The sequence below is a fragment of the Globicephala melas genome, chromosome 13 (genome assembly GCF_963455315.2).
Source record: "Globicephala melas chromosome 13, mGloMel1.2, whole genome shotgun sequence".
Taxonomy (NCBI): Eukaryota; Metazoa; Chordata; class Mammalia; order Artiodactyla; family Delphinidae; genus Globicephala; species Globicephala melas.
This window is the reverse complement of record NC_083326.1, coordinates 71,144,280-71,156,425: the sequence shown is the minus strand read 5'-3', so window position 1 is coordinate 71,156,425 and position 12,146 is coordinate 71,144,280. Positions and strand designations below refer to the sequence as shown.

The following is a 12,146-nucleotide window of genomic DNA, read 5'->3' as shown; positions in this document are numbered from 1 at the left end:
TGTACACCTGAAACTAACACAACATTGTAAATTCACTACACTTCAGTTTTAAAAAATGGTTTAAAAAAATAGCTGATATAAAGTATTTGTCCATTGTCAGGAGTTTCATGAAGATACTGTCTACTAGGGTTTTTTTCCCCTTGTGTGTCAGCCTGTTTTGGGGGGGGGTGAAAACACCCCCAGGCTATGTGATTCTCTCACCAAACTCAATATATTGTCATACTAGTTGCTATCATTTATTACAATGACAGCACACGAAGCAAAATAAGCTCAGGGGAAAAGTGCATGGAGGAGGTCCAGAGGAAACCAGGCACAGGCTTTTAGGAATCCTGCTCCAGTGGAGTCACACAGGCACACTGAGCTCCTCCAACAAAACTTGTGACAGCACATGTGAAATGCTGTCTTCCAGGGAACCTCATTAGAGACTGTGTGCCCAGAGGTTGTTACTGGGGGCTGGTCATTTAGTCATCCTCTGCCTAGCACATACCTAAACTCAAGAATTTCAGCAGGAAAGAGATGTTCAGCATAAAGCACAGTGTTTGTAAAAACAGCTTGGGCACAGTGAGCCACTCTTACTGGAGAATGGTGGGGACTGTCCTGATTCCAAGTTCCCAGACTCTAGCCAAGGGCCAATCTAGCAAGCAGGCCTTTCTAAGGAAAGCAGTCTCAACCCTACTATGTCAACTCTTTTCTGGACCACGTAGGACCACACTTTTTTTTTTTGGTGGGTGGGGGGCATAAACTGGACATTTAAAATAATATCACATGGAAACTCTGAGAATCAGATTCTCACCCCTCCCCAGGATTTGTTGTTATGCTATTTTTTTGTACTTGTTGTGTTTTTGGTTTTGGGTTTTTGTTGTTGTTGTTGTTTTGCTATTGACTTTTCTGAGCGAATTCACTAAGTGTATTCTGTGTCGTGTGTGACCACTGTCGTCCCTGTTTGGTTACTTGGCGGTCATTGGTTGATTGGATAGAGATTTCATTAACAGCCTGGAACCAAGAAGTCACCCAGTCTTTACTGAGGGGCTCTGTGAGCATGGGGATTTTTGTCTTAGCACTCAGCCAGGCAGCGGAAATCCCCACCTAAGCCTTCACTTCCTGCTTGTGCAGAACGTCAAGGTCAGCCAGAGGTGAGAGCTAGAACCTTCGCAGGTCTTTCCTGAGCATGTGCACAGCCCTGAGTATGTGAGCCAACTCCTCATAATAAATCTCCTTCTACCTCCTTCTATCTCTGTTTGTTTCTCTAGAGAACTCTGACTAGCCCAGCCTCCACATGACCTCTACAGCCAAATGCATACTTCGTAGGGTGTGTCATCTTTACGACATGGCTGCACCCTTCCTTCATCTCATCCAGACTCATCTAGAGTCACTTCTCCTGACCCTGTCCCCACTGCCATCTGCCACACTTAGGCCCAGTGCAAATTCTATTATTTACTTGGATGAACAACCAAAAAAACGTTTTTTTGTTGTTGACATATGCTGTTACCAACACCTAGAGCATTTTCCCCCTCATTTCTCCTTCTAGCTCATTTCCATAAATCCTAAAGATATCACCCTCTGGGGTCAGGTTTCTGTGTCCTAAATGCTTCCCCCAAGCCTAAACCCTCACTGGGGATTTAACTCGATATGTGCTCCCACGGCACCCTTCTAATTCTCACCCTGTTGTGTTCAGGGACTGGTAGAAGAAGGTGAAGGTGGGGCTTTGGAGGCACAATTGAGGAGACTGACATCCAAAAACATAAGCTGTGTGAGAGCATTACTGTTCTAGTGTTAGGGACCCCAGGAAGTGGCCAATATATGCTGTAATGGTGGATAATCCACAGGACTGAAAAATTAGATGATTGCATGGAATTGAAAGATTGTTAGGAAGAAGTTGGGTAAGTAAATGTCCCTTTAGCTATTCTTGGCGTTGTTTACAGTTCCTTTATGGAAGAAATCGGAGGTTAAATAAACGTATTTAACCTAGCTCCTCTTCATTAATAAATACATGTAATACACATCATCAAGTAGATCCCAGTAGGTTTAGAACTGTGCTGCCTATCAATATTTTTGAATGAGTAATTCTAAACTTCCTTAACTGGATTTATTGAGTTTTGTTGGCAGTCCCAACTTTAAAAAGCCCCTTCAAGTACCCAGTATTGTCTGCTCCATATCTCCTCAGGGATCCATTGCACCCCGATGCTCTGGGCAGCGAGTAGGTAGCCTGAAGCCCAAAGGTCTTTCTCTCACTGCCCTGTGGACCTTGAGCGCAATGCAAGCACTCAGCTGCTGTCCCATGCTGAGCAGTAATAATTAGCCTCATCTCCAGGCTGGAGACCAGAGAGAGAGAGGCCAGTCTGCCTTGACCCAGAGCCCACGAATCTCTCTGTGATTCCTGAGAGTCGGTTAACACACTTGTGGGTCAGGAGTTTGAGGACACAGCCTGAGTGTTGCTGCAGCCAAGCTGCTCCCTGGTTGCCCATATTGTTGCTATTTCCAGTACGGGTGATGGTGGCCATCTGTCCTGGGCCCTTGGATGCTGAGGGTGGCTGAGTCAGCCCTGCCTGGGCCGTAGACCCTAGAGGGAGAGAGGGAACAGTGAGCCAAGTGAATGAGGGTACAGGGTAGAACTGAGGGGGCCCCCACAAATATTCCACCCAGAACAGGTCAGCCCTCACCTGCTGCAGAGAGGGAGGAGAATGATGAGGAGAGGGGTGCAGGTCATGGGGCAGGTGCTCAAGAGCTGTGCTGCCTGAGACTCCAGTGGGTGCTCCCCTAAGTCTCTCTTATTCTGAGGCACCCATGGGAGGGAGGAGTTCCTACATTCACATGTGTCCCTGTTCCCCGACACGCTCAGCCCTGGGCAATGTCTCTGTGGCAGGTTGATGGCCCCTCCAAAGATGTCTATATTCTAATCCTTGGATTCTACCCAAATGTTGCCTTATATGGGGAAAGGGAATTAAGGTTGCAGATGGAGCTAGGCTGCCTATCAGCTAACATTAAAATAGGGAGAATATCTTGGATTATCCAAGCAGTCCCAACATCATCACAAGGGCCATTAAAAGTGGAAGTGGGAGGCAGAAGAATCAGTGTCAGTGGGATATGAGAATGACTCCATTGGCCATTGCAGGCTTTGAAGATGGAAGCGGGGCCAGGAGGCAAGGAATGCAGACAACTTCTGGAAGCTAGAACGAAGGAAACAGACTCCTAGAGCCTCCAGAAAGGAATGCAGCCCTGCTGACATTTATTTTAGCCTGGTAATGCCCACATCAGACCTCTAACTCAGAGTCAGGAAATTCATTATTCTTAGATTATATATTGTATTGCTGCTTAGGCCAAATTCATTCCTAACCTACTCAGTAACGTGAAACTTAGGTACTATGATACACTGGAGAAAGTTTATCTGTAAGCCTTTGGAACAATAAAGCTTTCTCCTAGAAATATTTGATACCCAGTTTCCTTCATCTAATTTATAAAGGACTAGTAGGCTAATAAAGTCAGATGGTGTCCTGGTCACAATACTTCTGTTCATCTTACAAAAGCAACAATTTTTTCTAATCAGTAGATTAAGAAGCCTAAGACCATATTTTTAAGAACAAGACTGAATTCAGTGATTTTAACATGAATACCTTTATTGAATCACATTTTAAATTTATAATTCTAGACATTATAGTTTTATGAATAATATTTGTATTGCATTTATAGAAAATGTTCAGAAAGTGCTCATTACTTTGAATTTGTTCCAAGTGATTTTTGTAGCTCTCTAAAAATGTACTACCATAAATGTATTATCATAAACCAAATTCTAGCTTTAGAAAAGAATGTGTTATCTTTAATCATGGAGACCATATCCTATATTTATCATTATTAGCAATACAGCTAGGTAGGATGTTACCTGGATTACAGAATATTTAAAAGACTTGTTTTAATTTTATTTCTTATAAGATGGGTTCAAATTGCAAACCTAAATTGATTAACCTATAATCAAAGCAATTATATTGTTTTTAAACATATCCTTTCCGACGTATTTGAAGCCCCCTAACTATCCTACCTCAAAAGGAAAAAATACCACTCTAGGAGTATAAGAGAATGAAAGTTTCACATATTGTTTTTTTAGTTAATTAAGTTATTTATTTATTTATTTTTGGCTACGTTGGGTCTTTGTTGCTCTGTGCGGGCTTTCTCTAGTTGCGGTGAGCGGGGGTTACTCTTTGTCATGGTGCGTGGGCTTCTCATTGCGGTGGCTTCTCGTTGTGGAGCACAGGCTCTAGGCGTGTGGGCTTCAGTAGTTGTGGTGTGTGGGCTCAGTAGTTGTGGCTCGCGGGCTCCAGAGCGCAGGCTCAGTAGTTGTCACGCCCGGGCTTAGCTGCTCTGTGGCATGTGGGGTCTTCCCAGACCAGGGCTTGAACCCGTGTCCCCTGCATTGACAGGCGGATTCTTAACCACTGAGCCACAGGGAAGTCCCACATATTGTTTCTTAAGTCTATTTACAGATAGTTTTAAGTGGAGAGAGAAAAAAAATGTGTCTGCTTTCAGGAAAAACATGATAGCTTCATTTAAACAACTTATTCAAGACTTTCTTCTGATGATGGTACAGCTAACACAATAATGTCACACTTAGAACATGCACAAGAGAATGAATTAAACAGAAATGCTAACAAAGCCCTTAATTTACCTTCTTTGTGGAAAAAGTGACAAAATGTTACATTCCTGAGCCACCAACTTTTAAATCGCAAAGCTCTCCTTACTACAGCTCCACCAGAAAAAATTCAGATTGCCATGCAGGTACAAAGAACAAACTATTTCATATATAGGTTGTTTCTTTCATACAAAATATTAAACACAAATAAATTCCCATTTAATTTTGCCACTTTTATGTCTTCGCTGTCCTTGAGAAAAAGGATGTTACAAAAATAAAGTGGGTATGATTTTCCAAGTAGAATTTACTTGTTCATAGATATATATATTCTCCATGTGACTAATGCCCAACTTTTTAAAAAATTAATTAATTTATTTTTGGCTGCGTTGTGTCTTCATTGGTGTGTGCAGGCTTTTCTCTAGTTGTGGTGAGTGGGGGCTACTCTTCATTGTGGTGCGTGGGCTTCTCATTGCGGTGGCTTCTCTTGTTGCGGGGAATGGGCCCTAGTGTACATGGGCTTCAGTAGTTGTGGCATGTGGGCTCAGTAGTTGTGGCTCGTGGGCTCTAGAGCACAGGCTCAGTAGTTGTGGCGCATGGGCTTTGTTGTGCCACGGCATGTGGGATCTTCCTGGACCAGGGCTCGAACCAGTGTCCCCTGCATTGGCAGGTGGATTCTTAACTACTGCACCACCAGGGAAGTCCCCCAACCTTTACAATTAGAGCAGCATTGCTTGGAGTACAGAATATTCAGGCATATTTAATCATAAAGTCCTTGTAACACATTTGAGAGGTAAATTCTAAAACAAAACTCTCACTGTCAGTTCTCCAGCCTGGAGAAGAGAAGCCTCATGTTAAGTTAGTGGTAGTATTGAAAATAGCATAACACACTTGGAGTCTCGTCCATGTCCAGTCAAGAATTGTTTTAAACTCTGATCGTGCATCTAGGAAAAAATTTCAGATGTACAGATGCAGAATGAGAAAATAAATTTACAAATTGTGGTTTTCAACATCCCATCATGCTTTCTTCTCTACGTTAAAGGTAAAAGAGACGTTTTGACAGAGACCCATGTGGTTCTTGGTGAAGACTCTGGCCCACCAGGTAAGCCAGCTTATGGGCATAATGGCAAGGAGCAGGGACTCAGATGATACCCTTTAGGAGAAAGATCAACCAAAACAATTTTCTCACCTTTATGTCTACTTTCCCTAAGTTTAAATTTTTATAGATATCCAAGTTTCAAAAAGCAGATTCAATTTTGAACAGTTTCACAGATCTGAAGGAAAATCAGTATCAAAAAATACTTACCACAGCCACTATGGAGAACAGTATGGTGGCTCCTTAAAACTAAAAACAGAGCTACCATATGACCCAGCAATCCCACTCCTGGGCGTATATCCAGAAAAGACGGAAGCTCTAATTCAAAAATATGCATATACCCCAATGTTCATAGCAGCACTATTTACAATAGCCAAGACACAAAAGCAACCTAAATGTCCATCAGCAGATGAACGGACAAAGATGTGGTATGTGTATACAATAGAATAGTACTCATTCAGAAAGAATGCAATAATGCCACTTGCAGTAACATGGATGGACCTAGATATTATCATACTACGTGAAGTAAATCACAGACAAATATTATTTGATATCACTTACATGTAGAACCTAAAAAATAGCATACAAATGAACTTATTTTTATTTACAAAGTAGAAACAGACTCACAGACACAGAAAACAAACCTATGGTTACCAAAGAAGAAACTGCAGGGGGAGGGATAAATTAGGAGTATAGGATTAACAGATGCACGTTACCAAATTAAAGAAAAAAAGTACTTACTGAAAAATTGTAATACATGTGGCATAGTTTGTAAGTTAGACTCTGTACTGCATCTGGGCTCAAGTAAAGCGTGTCATGGATGACATTATAATGAGTGGGAGTGACAGTACCAGTGCCTTCTTTCACAGACTGACTCACAATAAAAAAGTCATACCTAGAATTATAGAACCTAATTGGTATCAAGTTTATTTTAGAAGAAAAACAATGTAGCAAACCTAGTCTCTGAAGTAACAATTTACAGAAATCTATGATACAGAGTTTCCTTTATATTTAGAAGCCTGGCTAACTGTTGAGCAATGATTTGCTAAAGCAAATCTACAAAGGACAGTGAAATCATTGACAATTAATAACGCTCATGGGATTTAAACTCAAAAGCATATGCACTGATGCCTAGAGGCAGCAAACATCAAATTAGCACGTTAGACATGGTCATAGGTAATGTGATTCCGAGATTCAGGGAAAGATGGGAATATCCATCCCTGCATATCACCAGAATATATTCAAACTCCCTAAGTTATATAAGTGGTAAGCTTAACCAATTTATTGTAAATATTGAATGTTTATATCATTTTATGTTATACTTTATGTTAATTGCACTTTTCATTTGCTTTGTTTTCTTCAATCCTTTCATGCCTTCTACTAGAAAAATCAGTGTTTCTGCCTTTCTTCAAACTTAATTCATTTCTCCCTATCTGTTGGTATGAAGGTCCTGTTTTATTTCTTGCTGTGGTTTTGCATAACTTTCTCATTTGCATAATTCACTTTACAAGTCTAAAGTTAACCAGAAGTTCTAGCCTTCTTCCTAACAACGGAATCATCTTAGAACGATCAATAAATATTTGTCTGTTTTTAAAATTCTCTGAGAGGGCTTCCCTGGTGGCGCAGTCGTTGGGAGTCCGCGTGCCGATGCAGGGGACACAGGTTCGTGCCCCAGTCCGGGAAGATCCCACATGCCGCGGAGCAGCTGGGCCCGTGAGCCATGGCCGCTGAGCCTGCGCGTCTGGAGCCTGTGCTCCGCAGCAAGAGAGGCCACAGCAGTGAGAGGCCCGCGTACCGCAAAAAAATAATAATAATTAAAAAAAAATAAAATTCTCTGAGAAACAAAATGATTGAAGACAGAAAAAATTATCGTCTAATATACCTATCATTTTTAACCTTCTTTAGGTCAATTCTTCCTTTCTCGTCCAAATCATGCAAACCTTAAAAAATTCTGTTACTATTTGAATAAAAAGGAATCTTTAAAATAAAGATGGCTTACCATTCCATCCTAGTCACCTCTAAATCAATAACCGTTCCTGGAGATGGATTGTCAAGTCTTCCTTCATCCTTTTCAATAAAAAATCTGATGTTTATTTGTTTCTTCACCACGATGAAAGTTACTCTGACACTTAAAAGATTATGATCAGTGTCACTCTGTTTGCTCTGCGTTATCTCAGAAGCATTCAGAATGTCGAAAACAGCCCACACGTAGGAGTCATTAAAAGGAGTCTGCAGATGTTAGCTCTCCACACACCCCAATTTTACTGTCTTAGATCCAAGAGCCTAATTCAGGAAGTAAAGGAGGAGGTTTCTATTCATAGCCATTCAGATCCTAGGGGAAGGGTCCCTTCCTCCCAAGGTCAGGATTACTTGTACTGTATATGCTGGGCACCAGGCTTCACTGACAAACAGGTGAGGCCAGAGAAGGGAACTGAGAGTAATCCCCAGTCCTGGGACGTACAGAACTCCAGGATAAAGGAGCTGGATAAGTACAAACCATTGATTGGCTATGTTCATGGACTTTTAGGAATATCTGAGGTTAGCAAGCCCTCCTCCATCAAGGTTTGGAAGGAGATTGGAAACAGAGAAAGAATCATGGGGTTCCATATGGGGAAACAACCTGCTACTGCAAGGCTTCAGTTCTGCTTTCTCCTCTGACGTGGGCATGGAACACAAAGGGGGAAGGGTCTGTTTTTTCTCCCCACCCCATCCACTGAAGCCCTCTGTATCCAGCTTTCCAATTCACACATCACAATTGTTGTAGATATTTCCCCCTGCCCCCGGAAACTAAAATGTAAAGCTTACAAAATCTGCACTTCAAGAGTGATATACCCACTTTTGTCCTCTGTAAGCATTTTCTAAGTAGGCCTCCATCTGTCTTAGTTCTTGGTCAGTCAGTGCTTGAAGCTGTCCATCTCCCACTCCATCTCGATACACAATGGTGAATGTGGCAGAGATGAATTTTGTTCATACCAGAGCTTCAAGGCAGCTGAAAGGAAGTCAGAAACACATATAAATAAACCATAACTTGGAACAAAGTGGCCACTATTTTTGACAACTTCTGTGTTCATTTGTCAACATGGTAGCTTTCAGGACACTGCTTAAGTCCTCAGTCTAGTCCATACTTAACAAGAGGATGAAAATTTTGAGCCAGATAATTCTTTGTGGTGGTCAGGGGCAGGGAGTGTTGCTGTCCCATGCATGGTAAGACATTTAACAGCATCCCTAAACTTCTGTCCACTAGATGCCAATAGCACCTCTATCCCCATTGTGACAACCAAAAGTGTCTTCACTCATTGCCAGATGTCCCAGGTGGGGGAGCAGTATCTCCACCAGTATAGACTCAAGCCCTCCAGCCTCCACCAGGCACTGACTGTGCAAGCAGGTCGTCAGCCCATTGACAAGCTCCTGCCCCGATTGCTGGATGATGCATTGAGAGAACCACCTGTATGGAGAAAAATAAGCCATTAGTTTGGAAAACAAGATTAATTCAGAATCAAAATGATGAAATTAATCTATGACCAAAAAAAAATTCACTATCAGTAGTTGAGGATCCAATTAAAGATCCTTTTTTTTTTTTTTTTTTTTTGCGGTACACGGGCCTCTCATTGTTGTGGCCTCTCCCGTTGCGGAGCACAGGCTCCAGACACGCAGGCTCAGCGGCCATGGCTCACAGGCCCAGCTGCTCCGCGGCATGTGGGATCTTCCCGGACCGGGGCACAAACCCGTGTCCCTTGCATCGGTAGGCGGACTCTCAACCACTGCGCCACCAGGGAAGCCCTAAAGATCCATTCTTCATCCCGCTGCAGAGATCCAGGTATTGGTCTCTTCACATATCTTAGGCATTTTGTAACATTTTGAATGCACAGAAGGACTAAGATAGAATGGAAACATTTGTTAACGTTAACTACAAATTATACATGCTTTGAATACATATGACTCATATTGTTTCAGCTCCTGGGGAATTCCACAAAGTGCAAACCCAGTGTTTTTCTGGAGACTCCTACTTTAGTTCGATGTCTTAAACAATGGTTCATCCACATGAATCTGCTTTGGAGGGAGCAGTTTGTTTCAAAACAGTAATAGCTATTGTGACCACTGCTCGAGGTATCGAGTAAAATCACCTGTTTGTCTCGAGTTTCTATCCCCTTATTGCGTTTTTGTTTACTTCAGAGTATTAGGATGACGTGATAGGGTATGATGTATGTTTGCCTCTTCATCTGAATCTGTACTCCAATGGATGGGATCAGGTATTTTGGCTTTACATTTTCACTGCTGCATTCTCAGTATTTACACATAGCAAGTGCTCAAAAATATCTATTGCGTGAATGCAAGCTTAACTTTTTACCTATTATCACAGCATTTTCTACTAAAAAAGGCAGAGTAAATCCATGTTACTGTATTTAGAGTATGACTGGAAAAAAAAGATCCTTAAAGGATACTGTGGAATTATACCTGGTGGGCCACAAATCAGCATTGAACATAGTAGTGGTTTGTGACTGTCCCACATACCATAATGCACAAGAGAAGAATATGCAAACCCATCTGCACTATGGGTTTTATTTTCTACTCTAAGCACAGAAAATAAAAGGTCCCTGGAGAAAAGGAGAATCATAGGATATAGAAGCACATCTCCTTATTCAGGTACATTATATACAAATGTATGAAGACAAGATCTTATTATACCTACAGGCCACTGAGTATGTTCCCATATGTGTCTTCACCCACGTGTATCCTAAGTGCTTCCTCATGTGTCCCTATGCAGAGGCTTACTGATCAAATTCTGCGGTTGGCAGAATTCTACCTGTCCTCATCCTTGGAACTTGTGAACATACTGAGATCTGGCCCCTGTGGTGATGTTATATGGCACAGTTGACTTTAGGATAAGGAGAGTCTCCAGATGGATGATATCCGACCTCATGAGCTCCTTTAAAATCAGCAAGTTTTCTTTGGCTGATGACAGAAGAGGAAGATGGAGAGATTCAAAAGAGAACAATAGCACAGTGTGAATTGGCGGGTTGGAAGTTGGAGGGGAGGCAGGGAGCACATCAGAAGGAACGTGGATGAAACTCTAGAAGCTGTAGGTGACAGCCAGCAAGGAAGTGGGGTTCTCTGTCCCCCAATCACAAGAAAATTGGCTCTGCCACATCGACGTATGCTGGGAAGAGGATCCCAAGCCTCCAGGTGAGAATGTGGCTTATGTGACACTTTTCACTCAGCCTTGGGACTTCCCTGGTGCTCCAGTGTTTAAGAATCTGCACTTCCTCCGCAGGGGCCATGGGTTCGATCCCTGGTCGGGGAACTAAGATCCCGCATGCTGTGCAGTGCAGCCAAAAAAACAAACAAAATCTCGGCCTTGTAAGGCGCTGAGAGCCACGCAGTGCCCAACATCTGACCCACAGGACTGTCCGTGGTCATGTGAGTGTCGTCTTAAGCTGCCATATTTTGTCATGGTTGTTAGGCAGCAATAGAGAATGATCAGAGGCTTCCATACAAAATGTTCTGGGAGCCTAACTTTGCCAGAAGATCAGGAGAGCACATCTCTAAGAACAACTTGTCCATGGAGCTTGCCAATAATGTGTGTTAAGTCCACCTCTCCTATCTGGCCTCCAGATAGCTCCCCACTAAACACTGTCTGCCAAAGCTTACCCACCGCATCAAGTCTGGATCGATGCTTGCCACAAATCCTGCGACTGACTTCCGTCGATGTACAATACCGTGGAAACAATCGATACCGATGAACATTGCATTCTGCAACTTAAATTTTAAACAAGGTAGCAGATTGAGTCAGAACATGAAGCAAATTTCCAATTAAATAGGACCTTAACAAATTCTACCAAAGACAGATGAAAGCAAGAGAAGGCAACAAAATCCCCACGTACTTCTCTATCCACCTTCCAGAGGGCACCTTCTAGCTTGCAGTTCATCTGCAGGGCAATCTTTGTAGCGGTGGTCTCTCTAAGGTCCGTTTCAACACACACTGGCTTGGAATCGGGTAATTGACACACAGGTGTCTTTTTATGCCATCATAAATTTCTTTATTTTCAGTGGGCAGCAAGAAAAGGACCTTGAAAGAAAGCAAACATGACATTCCCCAAAATGCAAGAACACGGTGACGTGAGAAATGGATGCGTGTCGAGGAAGCTATATAGGTGGAGCACTGACAAAGTAGAGACTATTTATTAAATAGATATCTGAATCCATGAGGGTGAAGGGTCTAGAATCACACTGCATTCAACAAGTGTGAGTGTGAGTGTATGGAAGAGACAGGCTGCGAGACAGGCATTTGGAAATATGCATCGATCCTTTAAACTTGCAAAACCCTTTCATCCTAGTCATTCCATTCCCAGGAGTCATTCCATTTCCAGAAGTTTATCATGAAGTCAACATGAATGGGTTAAAAACATAGACTGAACTATACCGTCCTCAGGA

At 42.4% G+C, this 12,146-nt stretch overlaps 1 protein-coding gene across 1 annotated transcript; it reads right to left on the bottom strand.

The window, feature by feature from the left end:
* Nucleotides 1-5,654: 5,654 nt before the first annotated feature.
* Nucleotides 5,655-11,805, bottom strand: LOC115855110 (piwi-like protein 3). Its single transcript, XM_030859838.2, is given in 9 exon segments — nucleotides 5,655-5,771; nucleotides 6,456-6,609; nucleotides 7,714-7,842; nucleotides 8,551-8,656; nucleotides 8,659-8,703; nucleotides 9,089-9,159; nucleotides 11,368-11,471; nucleotides 11,597-11,664; nucleotides 11,667-11,805. Coding segments are annotated over 9 exon segments (933 nt in total).
* Between the last annotated feature and the right edge of the window lie 341 nt (nucleotides 11,806-12,146).